The sequence below is a fragment of the Anabrus simplex genome, chromosome 1, assembly GCF_040414725.1.
Source record: "Anabrus simplex isolate iqAnaSimp1 chromosome 1, ASM4041472v1, whole genome shotgun sequence".
Classification (NCBI taxonomy): Eukaryota; Metazoa; Arthropoda; class Insecta; order Orthoptera; family Tettigoniidae; genus Anabrus; species Anabrus simplex.
In genome coordinates, this window is record NC_090265.1 from 1,565,675,033 (window position 1) to 1,565,694,243 (window position 19,211).

The 19,211-nt window shown below is 37.0% G+C and overlaps 1 protein-coding gene across 1 annotated transcript in view; it reads right to left on the bottom strand.

The window, feature by feature from the left end:
* shams (glucoside xylosyltransferase 1 shams) overlaps nucleotides 1-19,211 on the bottom strand; it is an 82,662-nt gene that overhangs the window by 39,898 nt on the left and 23,553 nt on the right. The window contains exon 3 of the mRNA XM_067153371.2: nucleotides 16,519-16,653. Coding sequence (XP_067009472.1) covers nucleotides 16,519-16,653 — 135 coding nt within the window. The remainder of the gene's footprint in view (nucleotides 1-16,518; nucleotides 16,654-19,211) is intronic.

Sequence of the window (19,211 nt, forward strand, 5' to 3'; positions counted from 1 at the left end):
ATTAATAGACGAATAAGTTTGAGTGGTGTCTTTAAAAGTAGGAAAGATCACAATATGAAGATAAAGTTGGAATTTAAGAGGACAAATTAGGACAAATATTTGTTTATAGGAAGGGGAGTTAGAGATTGGAATAACTTACCATGGGAGATGTTCAATAAATTTCTAATTTCTTTGAAATAATTCAAGAAAAGGCTAGGAAAACAACAGATAGGGAATCTGCTAGTTGCTTTACCTACCAAAGCAAAAATCATGATATATAAATCATATTATTTGTCAAAATTGACATGGATCAGAATGTTGGAAAAAAAAAAAAAACTGTCTAGATTACAAGCAACAGAGCATGCACTTTCTGTGAGGGATCTTGGGTAAAACAAGGGGGGACAAGATAAGAAATGAAACAGTATGAAACACGCTACAGATCAAATCCCCCCCCCCCCCAAAAAAAAAAAACTATGGAGAGAAATAGGCTGAAATGGTTCAGCCACATCAAAAGAATGGGACAAGAAAGATTACTAAGAAGAGCTCTGGAATGGACAGAATCTAGAAGAAGACCAACTGTAAGACCACAAACAAGATGGATGGATCAGGTGGAGGATCACATAAATCGAAGAGCACTACAATGGGAGACAGTGAAGAACGATAGAGTGGGAAAAAATTGAAGATTGAAAGAGGTTCTGCGAACGACCTGCATATGCAGAAACGTACCAGGAAGAAGAAGAAGAAGTAAGTAAAAAACAAACTTAAATTAGTTCATGGTACTGTTGTATGGTTTCACCACCACCCCCAAACTCAGATAAACACAACAATTACCGTTGTGCATCTAGTTCGAGACAATGAAACCACTTATTTCAGCTGTACAATAATGCTTCTGAAGCTATTCATTTCTCAATTTGAATTGACACATTTATGAATTTATTTTCAGGAAAGAATTGTTCCATCTATGTGACGGTGGGTGAATGGAAATTATGCATAGAAACAGAATGGTATTCTTACCTATACAAAAACACTATGTTGCTATGGTCAGCTAAGTACACTCTATAACAACAACAACAAAAAAATGATGCACCGGGAAGGCGTTGTCCGATTGTAAGGAAATTACGTATGCAAAGACATTCGGACCGAACATGGAAATGATTAAAGTTTCATGTCCAATGAATGAATAGCGGGAGCTCCCGTGTATCCAAACAGCGCATGCATCAGATGTAAATAGGCGCAAATCTGAAGCGTATGCTCAAAGTAGCTGTTGCATTCGACTGCGATATCTTAACGTAGGCTGTAAGAATGTCACGCCGAAGGAATCATGCTCATTACGAGCAGACGTCAGAGTTTGAAAGAGGTTGTGTGATTGGATTGAAAGAAGCTGGTTGGTCGAATCGAGCTGTCGCTGGACATTTGGGTCGAAGTGATGCGGTGATCAGATGATGCTGGCAAGCGTGGGTCAGCACCGGCAGGCATCAGCGTCAGGACAGCAGTAACATTAAAAATTAAATAATTGAAGTTCAACCAATTCAATACATAAAAGAAAGAAATGTAGTAATTACATGCTTATTTAAATGGGACTGGTTTCGACCTTAGTCCAGGTCATCGTCAGCCGTAAAAACAAGTAGGCGAAATCACACAATGTTTATGAATATTGGAGAAATGGGTCAGTTTCACACTCTGTCAGGCACAAAGTCACAACACTATCAAATAATATATGAAGATTATAAATAAACTTGAAGTCGCAGACGAATAGATTTGTAGAAGCAAACCGCCAGTTCCCGGTGATCAGCGCGGCACATTCAAGGTCATGCGCTGCGGTCTCGAACGCCAAAGTAGAGTGGAGAATGTCTTGAAGGTCCAATATTTGTCTCGGTTGCGGGAAGTTAAGTACGTATATAAAAAATATACGACGCAAATCAGTATAATTGAATGAGAACTTGTGCTCCTGCTAAGTTCTTGGAAAACAGTTGACTTGAAAAAACAATTGTAAATAGAAAAAAATGTAGTAAAAAGCGCAATATTGGAAAACAAATGAAAACTTATATGCACAGTGCGCTATTTTTTAAATTGAAAAAATTATTAGGACATGATTGAAGTAGTCGAAGTTGGCGCAAGACAAGAGTTAAAATTTGAAAGAGGAGAACCGAAATGAAGGTCGATTGGGGGTTGTTTTTTTTTTTTAAATAGAGAAGGTAGAATAAATTAACAGAGGAAGAGTGATAGTGAAAAAAGAGAAAAAAATAAAAGAGATTGAAGTTAGATGGTATTGAGGAAGGGTAAGATAGGGAAAATGAAGGAGGGGTAGTTTAGGGTGGGTTATTGGAGGTAGAAAATGTGGGTGGGAACTTTGTAAGGCATGGAAAATAGAATTGGGGTTTTGGAATTTGGAATTTTTGAGAAGAAGAATTAGGAAGTCAAAAAGGATATTGGGTTTTTCAGAAATGTCGTTTAAATTGAAATTAGGGTTGAAGTACTGGTCAAGGTGGATAAAGCAATTTTCAGTAACGTTTAAGAGGGGGCCTTTGTTAATGATTTTAAGTATATTCATGTCATTGTTAATACTGGTGAAACTATGCTTGGAGTCTTGTATGTGCTGTCCTATGGCAGAGAATCTGTTGTATTTAATGGCGTTGACATGTTCAGAGTACCTGATATTGAAGTTGCGGCCAGTTTGTCCGACGTAGGAGGAATTGCAGTTGTTGCATTTGAATCTGTATACACCAGATTTAGAAAAAGCATTAGACTTATTTAGAGATTTAGAGTTGTGTAAGATATCAAGATTTCTATTGTTAGTTCTAAAAGAAATTTTCATGTTATGTTTTTTAAAAATATTAGTTATTTTATAAGCATCCTGAGTGAAAGTGAAGGTGGAAAAAGCAGCTGGTTTTATTGTGTCTTTAGATAAAGTGGTTTTTGGACGGTGTTTGAATTTGTTGATGATGCGGTTAATGAAGGAGTTGTTAAAGCCATTAAAGTTAGCAATGTTGCGGATGGTGTTTAATTCATTATTTAAATCTTTTTTGGACATAGGGGTGTTGAAGGCACGAAAAATTAGGCTGTTATAAGTAGCACGTTTATGAGCTTGGGGGTGCGAAGAATCTTGTCTTATTGTAGTTGCTGTTTGGGTTGGTTTTCTGAAAATTTTGTAAGATAAAGAGGAAGGATGTCTAGTAATAGTTAAGTCTAGAAAATTAAGAGTTTGGTTGTGTTCTGATTCAAGGGTGAATTTAATGTTAGAGTCTAAGTTGTTGAGATGAAGAAGTGTAGAGGCTGCGTTGGTTGATTCCTCATTTAATATTACTAATGTGTCGTCGACATATCTCGCCCAAAAGAGGATGTTGGAGAAATTATTATTATTATTAATTTTAGTGTTTTCTAAGAAGTCGAGGTAAATTTCAGCAAGAATGCCAGAAGCTGGTGAGCCCATAGCCAAGCCATCTTGTTGATAAATGGTGTTGTCAAAGGTAAAATAATTGTTGAGAACTAATTTTAAAATAGATATGAAGTCTTGAATTTCAAGTTTACTTAGGTTACTGAATTTGTTTAGGTTGTTGTTTATAATGGGGAATAATTTTGAAATTGGAATACTAGGGTACATGTTCACAATGTCAAAAGAATGGAGAGAAAAATTTGGTTGGATTTCAAAATTCTTTAATTTGTTGATTAGATCAGAAGTGTTTTTGATAGATTTGTTGGATAAAAATCGATAATTTTTTAGTAAAAATGTTTGGATAAATTTAGAAGTGTTGTATAGGGGACTGGGTCTGTAATTGATTATTGGACGGATGGGAATGTTAGTTTTGTGAATTTTAGGGAGTGCTTTGGCAGTGGGTAGTCCTGGGTTCATGTTTATTAATTTAGTTTTTTCTTGATCTGTGAGGAGAAAGGAAGCGTTTTTTAAAGTATGTTTGAGTAGGCGTTGGATTTTTGTGGTTGGGTCTTTTTTTACTATAGAAAAAGAAGGGTCACTGAAAAAGTTTTTGGTTTTATCTAAGTAGTCAGTTTTATCCATTATGACAGTAGTGTTGCCTTTATCAGATTTGGTGATAATGAGATTATTGTCATTGATTTTCTTTTTAAGATCTGAAATGATTTTATTATCTTTAATTAAATTATTAATATTATTATTATTATTATTATTATTATTATTATTAAGAGAAGTGTTTTTGTTATTGTTAATGAAGACTTTTTTTTACTTCATACCTGATTTCATCTTGTACATCTGTTGGCATTTTGTTAATGGCTATTTCAGACTCAATAATTAAATTGGTGGCTACATTGAAAGTGTTGAGATTGGGCCAATTGTGTTTGAAGCCCTTTGAAAGAATTGAGTTTTCAGCATCACTAAGAGTTGTTTTAGATAGATTTACGATGGGAGGATGGAATTGTTCAATAGTTTTGGAGGGTGTGTTACGGTTCTTAAACTGGAATTTATATGAAGAAGAGTTGTTCTTAAGAATTTTGAGTTTTTTTCCTAATTCTTCTTCTCAAAAATTCCAAATTCCAAAACCCCAATTCTATTTTCCATGCCTTACAAAGTTCCCACCCACATTTTCTACCTCCAATAACCCACCCTAAACTACCCCTCCTTCATTTTCCCTATCTTACCCTTCCTCAATACCATCTAACTTCAATCTCTTTTATTTTTTTCTCTTTTTTCACTATCACTCTTCCTCTGTTAATTTATTCTACCTTCTCGATTAAAAAAAAAAAAAAAACAACCCCCAATCGACCTTCATTTCGGTTCTCCTCTTTCAAATTTTAACTCTTGTCTTGCGCCAACTTCGACTACTTCAATCATGTCCTAATAATTTTTTCAATTTAAAAAATAGCGCACTGTGCATATAAGTTTTCATTTGTTTTCCGATATTGCGCTTTTTACTACATTTTTTTCTATTTACAATTGTTTTTTCAAGTCAACTGTTTTCCAAGAACTTAGCAGGAGCACAAGTTCTCATTCAATTATACTGATTTGCGTCGTATATTTTTTATATACGTACTTAACTTCCCGCAACCGAGACAAATATTGGACCTTCAAGACATTCTCCACTCTACTTTGGCGTTCGAGACCGCAGCGCATGACTTTGAATGTGCCGCGCTGATCACCGGGAACTGGCGGTTTGCTTCTACAAATCTATTCATCTGCGACTTCAAGTTTATTTATAATCTTCATATATTATTTGATAGTGTTGTGACTTTGTGCCTGACAGAGTGTGAAACTGACCCATTTCTCCAATATTCATAAACATTGTGTGATTTCGCCTACTTGTTTTTACGGCTGACGATGACCTGGACTAAGGTCGAAACCGGTCCCATTTAAATAAGAATGTAATTACTACATTTCTTTCTTTTATGTATTGAATTGGTTGAACTTCAATTATTTAATTTTTAATGTTAATAATTTCAATACGGAACAATGAAATTTTTATCTTTAAAGGACAGCAGTGGTCGACCGAGGGCCACAACAACACGGGCAGACAGAGTGATTGTCAAAATAGCTGTCACAGCAATGGAGTTGTCGTTATCAACGATCCAGCGTGTGACCCGCACACACGTGTCCACCATGACCATCAACAGATGCCTGAGTGAGAGGAATTTGCGCTTGCAGCGCCCGTTACGCTGCTCCAATAGAGCACATTTGAGACGTCATGGGAAGGCGATTGCAAACATCCCGGAATGCCGCCGATTTAGCCCAACAGTTGGAGACCATTTGGCACGAAATTCCGCAGGACACCATCCAGGACCTTTATCAGTCTATGCCACGTCGAGTGACAGCTTGCATCCAGGCCAGGGGTGGACCAACATCTTATTGACGGCCTCACACTGTAACGCTCTAACTCTGCAATAAATCATTTGATTGTTCTGCACTTTTGAAAGTTTGTTTTCCTATGTCTGTTCCTCACATCCACCGATTTTTATCGCCATCAGACAATACCTTCCTGGTGCATCGTTTTTTTTGTTATACAGTGTAGTTTTGTGCATACAATGCTCATTCCTATCATTATCATTCTACAGAATCCTTCCTCTATCTAACACAGGGTAAGTAATACATGAGAGAGCCACATGATCTAGTAGCAATGATAAACAAACTACTTCTAATAAAGGTTTGTCAATTAGTGGAAAGTGAGATCTGGATTTAAAAAGAATATTAATGTAGGTACATAAACCATACAGATTCATACAGGGTACATGGAAAATTGCATCCAGTAACCACACGTTGTGATGAAAGAAATATAAATAAAATTAAGTACTATAGCACATATCCCACAAGTCAAAAGTTTAAGTAAACAGTTCCAGGCAAGCTCTCTGGCTTATGCACCACTTTCGATACCCTAAAATGATGACACACAATATACATTTAATTAATGAATGAAAATGAGGAATTTTGCAATAAGTTTCTATCATCGATCATATTTTATGGTTATTGGATGGCATCAACTTACACTTTAACACATTTTCTCTCTTTGATTACTGTGGCTTAAGAAAAGGACACACACAAAGAGAAGATCAAAATCCGCATAGATCACAGCAAATAATGACATATTGTTCTGAACAACCCATGGAGCATGCTCATTCTAATGCTACCTTATACATCTATCTCCAACATGCATTACTTTCCTTCCGTACCTAGCCAAGTAGTTTTTCCTTTGTTCCATTCTTCCATTTACAATACATTATCAAACAAGAGTTGTAGTACTAGCAGCTGGAATAAAATTGAATTGTATACGGTTATATGTTAAATACTATATGGAATGGGTATCAGTGAGAACTTGGAAAAAAAAAATCAATCGCAAATCACTGTGTTTCCAAAAATTAACTGAGTACTGTCTACAACTTTTCAGCAAGAAGAATTAAAAACAAACTTTAGGTTAAATCATTCTATCCTAGAGCTGAATAAGCATACTGCAGCCGAGGGCAACAAAAGGCATGCAAGTGACGCACCCTTTGACAGTTCAGTCCTGTACTGGAGTTGGTGCTAGCATGAAACCAGGGAAAAAGGAACACACAGGTTACTCAAATCTACAACATCAAACAACAAAACATTATTCCAGCCTTTTTCACTGATGAATATATAATACAAGGAGATAAAAATATTTAAAACTGATTTTGATACCTGAATGACATTTAGCAAATAAATTTCAAATACACATTCAAAAATGAGCTGCTAACACATAATATATTAACACAAATCATGTTTGAGTGGATCCCTGTTAAGATATGCTGTGACTTTAGTACTAGGAATAAATCCAACTCAGTTAATCTGTATATAATTTATGGTTATTGAAAATATCTCTACAAATTCTTTAAAAGTTAAAAAATTAAAAAAAAAATCTTTAAGATAAAGCTAATAAAGGATCTGAACCCTACATTGCAATCCAGCACTTTGACCATTATCAAATAAATTAATACATCAAGAGGATGATTCAATAGCCAAGGCAATTATTTTCTCTGTCTTGAAAATGTGCTAACACTGGAAATATAATATACAGTAGGCCTACATCTATATATTTGAAAGTGTATGATACACACTTCAGAGTGTTGCCACCAGATATGTGAAGAAATCTTTGGGAAGATGATATTTGAAACCTCAGTGGATCAGTTGTAAAGTGTCAGAATCATGATACCAAATTCACGGGTTCGATTCGGATGAGGTAGTTAATTTTTTGAAGGGCGGTCAAAAATCCTGGTATTCCATGTTATTGTTGGTATGTTAAAGATCCTGGTGACACACTTTGTATCACCTGATAAAATTAAACAAACTCAACCATAGGAAATGTCCATCAGTTTTCCACTTTTCATTGCTAGAGAGCAGTAAAATCAGAATGCCGGGCTGAGTGGCTCAGACGGTTGAGGCGCTGGCCTTCTGACCCCAACTTGGTAGGTTCGATCCTGGATCAGTCTGGTGGTATTTGAAGGTGCTCAAATATGTCAGCCTCGTGTCGGTAGATTTACTAGCACGTAAAAGAACTCCTGCAGGACACAATTACGACACCTCGGCATCTCCGAAAACCGTAAACGTAGTTAGTGGGACGTAAAGCAAGTAGCATTATTTATTAAAATAATCAAACTGGCAGGCAGGCTATCTGGAAGGCACCACTTTAGAACGTAGTTAGCTGGGACCATATAATTATTGTTGTTATTATAACTGTTTTATTCAGGCATAACCTGTTTATCATCCTTTAAAGGAGTCTCCAAACTTGTCAACAGTTCACTGCTATCGATCTGAAGGACAGAGAATAGCACCAGCTGCATAAGATCTTTTTAACGTGTATTACGTCACAGTAAACTGTAGTTACAAAACCTTATGTGTCGGCAAAGTATTTCCTAAGCAATAGTTCCTTCATTCTATGAACGAGATCGATATCAGATGGTTATAAAGGAATAAGGAGAAAGTCCTACTTCTAGTCCTGTAAACAACTCTAAATGTGTCTGCTGTGAGAGGTTTAATATTGTCATATGAGACTACTAGCTGTTACCCATGGCTTCGCTTGTGTGGATTTCGTAATGTGATAAAAGTAATCATTCCTCGGTACTGCACTAAGACATTATCTGAAAACCCCTAAAGTATAAAAACTCACCGAAAAACTGAGTTTCATCTACTCCAGTAAACCATGTTTGTGGTATTGCCTTTTGGGGCTAAGATGTCCAGGTTACTGGCAGAGCTAACTTAGGAACATGTGGCATAGAATGGTACATATGAGAAACAGTCCTCTCTCAAGTTTGGAAAAAAAAAAAGTTTATTTTGAAAAGAGATTCCAAATACCTATTTCCTCGGTCGATCAGGACATGTTATTTTATATACCGTATATAGATTACATTACCCAACAGTTCTGGACCTTTCTTTTGTACTGCAAACAAGATGTGTAGTACTGTGCAGTTACAGTGTATTACTGTTGTACGCCAAGATGATAATCAGTTTTATGGAGGAGGGACTTTGTTAAACTTTGTACCGCTCTGGTGATCTATCATTCCTTGGAGAGTCACTTAAGTTCAGATTTGTATGCTCGTGTTTATATTTCATCGACTGCAATGATATAATTCAGCATGCCATTCCCTTCATGGTGAAATCTCTGCAGATTGTAATGGTATGACTCATAATGAGATCACTTATCTCCCCCAGTTAAGTGATGTGACACCCTTCACAGCAGTCTTCAAGCACACTTAAGTCCTGGTGTATAATTCAGTGCACTGACTAACTAGAAATACACCCACATCCCAGGCTAATTCCAACATAATCCAGTGTGTCTTCCATTCAGTACTGTTTAATCACATCTTTGTGAGCTGATACAAAATGTCCACTGTGAGGATGGTCAACAACAGACTATCATTCCTGATTTAAAGTTTATACTCACCTTGATACAGTACAAGAGGGTAAAACACCATTACTCAGCAGTTCACAAAACTCTACACATTTCTCCTGTGCACTGTGTCCACAGAGAATGGTTATCTTGATGTTCAAGGACTATTCAACTTCAGTAATTTTGATTACACTGCTGTCACCAAACAACTGTCTGGCTCCAAGGCTACATGGTTAGCGTGCTGGCCTTTGGTCACAGGGGTTTGATTTCCGCCAGGGTCAGGAATTTTAACCCTCATTGATTAATTTCTCTGGTATGAGGGCTGGGTGTATGCGTCGTCTTCATCATAATTTCATCCTCATCATGATGCGCAGGTCGCCTAAAGGGAGTCAAATCGAAAGACCTGTACCTGGTGAGCCGAACATGTCCTCGGACACTCCTGGCACATATGCCATTTCATTTCATTACCAAGCAACTGACACATGCACTCATACTGTATCTAGGGATAGCATTACAAAGTACATATCACATACAACAAAACAGGGTTTAGAAATGTCAATTTTAGCATGATTTTTCTAAATTTATGTTGACTGAAAGTCAAAAAAACAATTTTCAAATGTTCGTATTTTATTCAAATGGAGTCGTCGGTCAATTCACCCGGTTTAACTTGCTGTGCAAGAAAACAGAACATCACTGTTTTCACAGTCATGTACATTGTAAATTCAGATATGTAGCCTAATTATTTCTAAAATCCAGTAGGTAGTTCTCAAGAAAATGGAATGTCTTCAAACATGCTTCATTCGCCAGCCATGGGACACACTATTCGAAATGGCCCCATGTCTAACTTAGTCGGTAGAGCATGAGAATCTCAGGGTTGTGGGTTCAAGCCCCATGTTGGGTACTAATTGTAACTTTTTGGTGAAACTGAAAAACGAAACGGATAGCTCATAACTTGAATAAAATATAAATGACGAAATTGGACACCACCTGCAAAAGATTTACAGAAATTATTGACTCTGTAGAGCATGTATGAACTCATTCTCCCAAGGCGACAGTCATCAAGCTGACAAGGCCCCAGACTTGCTTCATTACCTTACCTGCTACTATTTAACTCTTTGGGTAGAATGCCGGGTTTTTCCTTACTCCACCAATAAAATATTTACCATAAGTTTCACAATGTGAATTTACTCCCGAAACAAAACACCAACAATAATCACAATGTGATGAGACTAACTCATTTTTCCACTTACAAAAATAAACATCCACAAACAACATCTACAATCTACAAACTGCAAATGTACATAGTTCTGAAGGCCACGCTTCGGAATGATGATTTCATATGGATAAAATGACTGCCCATTCTTAACCTCATTTATATGAACAAAATAGCATCATCACCGTGGAATCAATATAACTGTATGAGAAAAAACAATCCCAGTCACTTCACTCGACTCTGTTAATCAAACCATACAATTTCACAATGTAAAAGGGCTACGGTGGAATAGATGAACGATGAATGCCATGTTGAATCAATCAAAGAATGACCAAGCACTGAACGTTTAGCCTACGATTTCATCTAGCAATAATCAGTTCTATGCACAACACATCAGCTCCAGATTACACATATATACCACCACACACACACTGTGCATTTTCTTGGAGAGGAATAATCCAGAGTATGACTGACAAATGAACATTATGTAGATTCTTCCACAGAATGCACACCGGGAATGAACTTGTAATAACTTCGTAAATATACTTGTAATGACTCCGTAATGCCTTCGTAGTTTGCTCCATAATAGTACACCACTAACTCTGTAATGGATAATGAACTCATCGCACACGCACACATGTATATATAGGCTTGTTACACATGGCTGTATCATTGCCAAAAGTCCATTAGTAGCAACGCTCTAACTGAAACATCTTCAAGCTTCTCTCAGTCAACGCAACCTCATTCAAAATCGGAGCTTTCAGATCGGTTACCAAGTGGCCTACACTAAAGTTAGCGATCTCTAGTGTTCATCCACACTGATGAATAACAATCTTCAGCATATATCTCCCAGCCGTTCGCTGGGTTCCCGAAGCACATGTTGCAAAACTTTCAACAGACTTCAACTGTCTTATGAATTTCATAATTGGCTCCGTATTGAATTAAGATTACATATAATTTTACAAAGTTTATTCCACTTACTCAGTACAGTACTACCTTTAAATACAGTCATTGTTTTCCATGTTGCACAATCTTCACTGCTAGGCCATGTGTACACACTCTTACCCAAATTAAAAGTTATACACATGTAAGGATATACATGTTCAATATTCCCTAACTACAAATTCTTATAATACTATGTTCTTACATCTTACATCTTAATTTAACAAGCTCACATGATACTCATTACTTTATATTACAAAAATTTTCTAACCTAAAATCGGGAGATATCTATAAACATTTTCTAATCTAAAATCAGGAGATCGTACTTGTGTACAGTTACAGTACATACAGAAATGTAAATACAATACAGTACAGTACAATCTTGATAATTGGACATATATGGAACCGGGCAAACGCCGGATTATCGAAAAATTATAGATTATTGGGAGAGAAAAAAAAAAAACAAACAGATAAGTACTGTACAGTAACTTACATTTCTATTTCTGGAAAAAATAATACTTACACAGGTTTTGGCTATGAAAAACAATCATTGATTGTTTTTTGTTTCTTTGATTTATACATTTTATCAAAAACACACTTTTGTAACCGTTTAAGCACCAGGACATCATCACTTGCGATGCCATTTTCTTCTGCCCATTGAGTGCAGACATTGAGAGAATTCAATGCGTCACTGTTGGTCACAGTTCACCGAGTAAAAACCTCCACGTCATCATTAGATTCGTCGAATTTGGTTGACGATTTCTTCGTCAGACAGGGACTGAAAATTTTCCTCGCTTGTCCCTTGAAGCCAATCGGTGATATCCTCGTTTGTCAGGGTAACATCCACTTCACATTTGTCAGAAAACTCTTGCAAAAATTGGGAAGTCAATTGTAAAGAAGAGTTATCATCTTCAGAATGGTCGACCACGTTTTCAGTATTGAAAGCAGGGTGTGTTGGCCAAAACTTTTTCCATGAACACTGGATAGTGCCAATTTTAACTTTGTTCCAGCTGTGAGCTAGATTGAAAACGATATCTCTAATGTTTGTTTTTTTCAAAAAATGTATTACTCCATCAGTTTGTTTTATTATATCAGAAAGGAGCGATTTTTTGTAATTAACATTTATCTGCTGGATTACATTTTGGTCCATGGGCTGCAAGAGTGGTGTCATGTTCGAAGGCATGTAGACGACTTGAATTTGTATGTCTTCGGAATGTAGATCCTCCGCTTTAGGGTGTCCAGGAGCGCTATCCAGAAGTAGCAAAGCTTTAGGAGGTAAATTCTGGTCTTTTGAAAATCTTCTTACAGCCAGTATAAAATCTTGCTTGAACCATTCGGTAAAAACATCTCAGGTAACCCATCCTTTGGTTTGGTTTTTATAGGCGACTGGTAAGTGAGATACGTTTTGAAATGCCCTCGGATGCTTGGCTTTTCCTACAACCAGTAACGGAAGTTTGTGTGTGCCAGTGGAATTTGCACAAGGCATGAATGTCAATCTGTCTTTTGACATTTTTCTTCCTGGAGCACTTTCTTCGGTCTTAGGCGGTAACATCCTCCAGAATAAACCATTTTCATCCGCGTTGTAAACTTGCTCTGGCAGAAGACCTAATTCTTGGATTTTTAATTCAAATTTCTTCTGAAAAGGGTCAACGGCCGAAACATCACTAGACAATTTTTCTCCCATAACAGTTAAGAAATGAATCCCAAATCTTTTCTTAAAATTATCAAGCCAGCCATCGCTAGCCCCCAAATTGTCCTTTTTCGTTATTTTTTTTCGGAAAAATATTTTGCCCTTTCACGAAGAATGTCGCCCGATAATGGCGTGTGCCTGGCACGCTCTTGCATAAACCAAGTGAATAAAGCATTTTCCATTTCAGGACACTCACCTGTTTTAACTGTCTTTCTTCCCTTCAAGTCTCCCTCAGCAGTCCTAACATACTCCAGGATTTTATCAAGGTTGACTTTGATGTCGTAGATTGTAGATCGTTCAACGCCATAAGTCCGTGCTAGGTTTGACGTGGTTTCTCCTTTGTCAAGTTTAATTATTATCTCTTGTTTCTGACACAAACTTAAAGTTACATGCTTTCTTTTGGTCAACATTGCAGGTAGTACACTAGATTAACACACTACAAAATACAGTATCTATACATATGTACAGTACCTACTACTTTATACACTAAGTTGTAAACTTGAGAACAATGGCGAAAGAGCTAATGGTGAGAAAGCGGCATACAGAATGAGTAAATAGTGAAGGGAGGAGGGAGGGAAGACAATATGATATGTGTTTCCCGAGAGCACCGGATTACCAAACGTGCCGGACTAACCAACCGCCGGATTATCGAGATTGTACTGTAGTATGAATTCATGAATTCTTTCATTAACTTCTGCTTGAATTTAACCCTCTGCAGACCAGTGGTAGAGTGTCGGTCTCTCTTGATCCCATGATAGCAGATTCAAACCTAGCAGAAGTAGTCAGATTTTTGAAGGGTGGGGGGAAAAGTCTCTTCGATATTCCATGTTGTATGATGGTGGCATGTAAAAGAACTCTGATGACACCGGCAGCCTAACTATCAATCACTAGTAATCAAGCTTTAAGCCCATAAATTCATCAATATAGATGGACAACATCTTCACTCTTGTCATACAACTTTCCTAGATCTACAAAACCATATGCAAACTGTCCATTCCTCTAACAGCAATTCTCGATTACTTAGTTCATACTGAAGATCTTGTTCTGGCAACCTTTCTATGGTTATTCTCCACCTGTGGTTAGTGTTAATAATCTCATGGCTTTTGAAATGGTGCAAAGACCAAGTACCTTCTTCTAAGTTAGAGAGAGAAGCAGATACACGGATACAACTCCAAATTCTATCAGCTAGAGGCTGATCCTTCAAAAGAGATTGCAAGTTCAGACACGTGGGAACAAGCATCATGTGAAACAGAGAAAAAGGTTATCTTGGGAATTGCAATTACTACAGCCTCAGCCAACTGCTTGAATCATGCAGCCTGTCGAGACAGCTCCACTTCAAGCTATAAAAGACAGCCTGTTGCATTGTATCAGTGCAAATATGGTACAATACAAGATCGATCAAATATATAAAGTTCCAAACATTATAAGCTGGATGAGAAGTAAACACCATGAGTGGGCATGGTACACATACACGGTCCATGAAACTGATGGATTTTGTTCCCTGTGGGAACAGTCCAAGGAAGAGCTGGAGTAATGGACTTAAAGGGTGGTGTTAGCCGCCCAATTGGGTGAAAAAAAAAAATCAAAAAACAAAATTGTGTGTTGTGTGTCCCTTATAACCTCACTTATGTGTCCAAAGCAAAATTTACGTCTAACAACCCTCCTAGTAGTTTAAAAAGACGTTTAATAAGCATGCTGCATTAGGTGACACGCCTCCTTTTTCTTTCGCTCCTCAGTTATCTTGTATAATTCTGAAATGCTTCATGCTTTCAAGTTGAGGGACATTTTATTTTTGGTGCAATACATATTGGCTAATCTGTAATTTATCTAGTAGACATGCGGACATCGCTATTCTTTTGTTCCTTTGTTTATCTGCGACAAATTTTTTGGCGGTATCGTTGTTTCACGTTCTTACTTTTTCATATCGTGTGTTTCGGGTTTACTTCAAATGACAAAACCAAAGGGTATTTTCAAGAAGAGGAAAGGTGTTGGAGGGAAAATAAAAGTTGTCTTGTCCTATAATTGAGGTCCACTTGAAAATGTGAGGTTAAAGCAAACACCTGATCATGATATTAAAATACAACTCCCAAATCCATTGGAAGTGCTTATAGACGTAAACTATTATCATTTTAGAACTTGTATGGAGATGATTCACATGATGTATATATTGTTGTATCATTGGATTTGCTGAAGAAATGTTTACACGGCAAGATGCAAAACCCCAACGAGTCTTTCAACAATGTTGTGTGGACTCGAATCCCTAAGAATGTGTTTGTTGGCTTGAAAACTCTGTGCATTGGTGTATCTGTTGTTGTACTGACCTTTAATGATGGTAATTTTGGAAGGATATGTGTTTTGAAACATTTTAAATGTTGAACCCGGTAAATACACTGAGAGAGCGCTTAAAGAAATTGATAGTTTTAGAGTTAAAGAGCTGATAAGGCTATCAAAGACTTTATTAAGGAAGCTAGGAAGCACAAGAGGCAATTTAGAAAGACTGAGGATAAGGATGATGATGACGACAATCCACAGTATGCTGCAGGGATGCACTGATATATGTTGAAACTTTAAGTTCATTTTCCTGAAAACTAATTTTTTTTGTTTGTATAAATGGCCCATTTTTTCAGAAACTTCTCATCATAGAAAAATGAGTTTTTGTTAATATATAATGATCATATTTCCATTTCATACTAATGATAAATCTGCTGAGTTACTCCTAACTCCCATCTTGCTGTTGTATGGATGTTACGGAAACATTTTTGGCGAAAAATGTACTAAAAATTGCATACCACTACAGAAAAATATTCCTTAAAATTTCTTATTCAGTAAGAACCTGAAACAAACTTACTGTACATACAAGGTATCACCATAAGGGCATACCAAATTTGATATGCATGGGGCTGACAGTTCCTGAAAAAATGGGTCACAAAGTATGGCAATTTAACATTGTTAGTACAGAGGCTAACACCTCCCCTTAAGTGAAGACCTGAAATAGACTGGCACTGAGAACGACTGGTGGCAAAGAGCAAGGGGCAAGACAGAGTGAAGGAGAAGCACTTGGTCCATGGCCTTCTCTTGATAAGATGATAAGGAAATCCTTGAAGTCATTTACACACCTTTTGTTTTACACAAATTTTCACACAGATCATGACTACTTTTCCTGAATGATTTAAAATGTAATATTCACATCAGCTGCCCATGAAGCCCCCCTTATCAGTTTCACAGGATAAATTACAGAAATGTTTATGACATGCACTTGGATTCGTGCTATTAGTGGTTAGCATGTAGGCCACTACTCACGACAAAGTGGATTACACAGTTAGGGTACAACATATGTAAGAAATAACAACTACCATGCAAGATATAGAAAACGTGGAAAACTAACTACTTACTGGCAGAAAGAGCCTCTGAGATGCACAAGGCTTGAACAATCGCCTCCATTCATCAGTGTTTCCTTGCAATGGGAAAGTAACTGGATGTACTTCATAAGTGAAAGAATTGTTTGTAACTGTCTTCCATTCATTCAACTGGAACAAACAAGACATTAATTCTTATAGTAATGATCTCTACTAATGTGCCAAAGGTAGTACCTACAAAAATGTAAAGATAATACAATAGTATGAATTCATGAAAAGAACCCTCGCCAAAAAACAATGAGAGTTAAAAATACTAATATTAATAATAATAATAATGTACAGAATGTGTAGCGTATTAACTTAAGGGGATAGTCTGGTAAAAAATGAAACTTTTTCCCTAATTTATCAACTGGTAACAAATTTTAAACATATCATTTGTGAGTATTATTAAACATAAATACAAATTTACAACTCAATTGATCACACAGTTTTCGAGAATTTCTTTTGTTCTTTTAAGGGGTTTTGAAAATTATCCTTTTTTATAGTAAATTTACTTTAATATGCTTGAAAAATTGAAGACTGTATCTCATAATATAGTCAAATAGTTTTGCATAAGGTTTCTTAGGTATTATTTGTGGTGGCCTTTAAATTCATTTTCAAAATTTTGAGTCTTTTTATGGAATTAATTACAACATATATTTATCAATATTTCGTTTCAAAATTAATATTTTTTTCAAAATGATATGCAAGACTGTTAGTAGGAGTTATCTCTAAAAATTTCATCCAATTTGGAGAATATTTACTATGAAAAATTAAATGTTCAATTTCACAAAGTAAAAATAAACACAGTCAATGTTACACAACACAATCGACTGCCGATCCTTGCTCTAAAATCCACCTGGGTTGTATGTTGTTACTTCTTTTCTTTTTCTAGTTTCCTCAGTGTGTATGGCCATCAATCTAGATGCATGTCTTCTTCTTTTTTCAAATTCTAAACAGCGTTTTGCCTTTTGCTTCCTTTGTCGCTCGTCTCTAACTTCGCTTATTCGCTTCTTATTTGCTGTCAGTGAAGTGGTCTCTGTTCCTGTTGCTTCTGTCAGATAGCACCCTTGATTGAACTGTGAAACAGCTTCTGCCACAGCTAGTTCGACTTTTTTCTTGGATACAAATACATCCTTTGGGCACTTTGACCAGATTATACTATGGAGACATTTATTTGCATTTTGAGTCTTTCCAGCAGTGCATCTGGAGTTCGACATTGGCTGAATGATCAGCATATCGGGCTTCGGTTCAGAGGGTCCTGGGTTCGATTCCCGGCCGGGTCGGGGATTTTAACCTTCATTGGTTAATTCCAATGGCCCGGGGGCTGGGTGTTTGTGGTGTCCCCAACATCTCTGCAATTCACACACCACACATAACACTGTACCAATAGTACGCTGTCCCTGGTGTCAACACGTTCCGTTCACAAAGTCACAGCAGATTCCTTTCTAAGGCCAAGATCTCGAACGAAGTAATTTAATGCACTTTGCTCGAACAGTCTCGGTTCTTTTTCAACACATTCAGGGTGAAATCACAGTCACAGTTAGTGCCCACCATTTCTGCATCAGATTCAGAAGAGGGACAATCCTGTAAATGTTCTGGATGCTGTGGTACTGGTGTATCAAGGGCCTGAGGAACGGGTAAAACTGCAGATCGAATATTGCTTGGATAAACAATGTTACCTTTGTTGCTGCTGTTAAATCCTTCCACATTCATAGAACAGAAGAAGCAGCGATTACTGTGTTCTGGGGGTTCTCGCCACACCATTGGAATACCGAATGGCAACACAGTTCACTTACCATTCACCCATTGCCGTAACTGCTCTATACAGGTTCTACAAGCCTTATGTGGTGCCCACGGCTTGTCTTGGTCTCCAAGTTTCAAGCCAAAGTAGGCATAGTTTGCCTTTCTCACGAACTCGGTTATACTGCGCCGCCATCTCATTGGCACGAAACTTCCACATACATAGCATATTGTATCTGGATTGTTCTTGCAGCCATGTCATGGCATGTTGATAGACGTAAGTTCAATAAAAATATTAACACAGTATGTCACTCATATATAGAACGCTTATGAAGACAAAAATCTCTTTTCACTAGCAAGCCGAACACAACTCAGAATGTCACAGACGAAGCACAACGAGAGAATGACGCCACTCAGTCAAAACTGCGCGTTGCCGGCTATGCTGTACATAGTTGCCGGCTCTACGCTCTGAGTATGATAATACAGGACTAAGAGATGGCTGGAGGACGTTGAATTAATAAAATAAATTAATAAAAGAATATGGAAATCTAAATTAAAGCAACACACTTCTTAACAATGTATGAAGTGCATTAGTGCATGTGATGAAATAAACGTAATATAGGATTTTTGAGAAAATGTGATGTGATGGGGAAAAATTAACATTGGATCCTGATTCAGGATGCAGAAGTCATCCTAGAAAGCAATAATAAATTAATAAAAGACTCCAACATTGCCTTCCAATGTAGACGAGAGAGCTCGCAAGTGCACATAGCAAGAAAATTATATCGTACCGAAGATGATCAAATCACATTTTGTGGCAAACATTTGTTTTCTTATTCATACAGCATCATCTAACGTAACTTACATGGAATTTAACCAGACACGAGAAGATATAAACTAACCTGTGAAATCAGTGATGCGCTCTGCCATATCTTGAGGTGTATCCC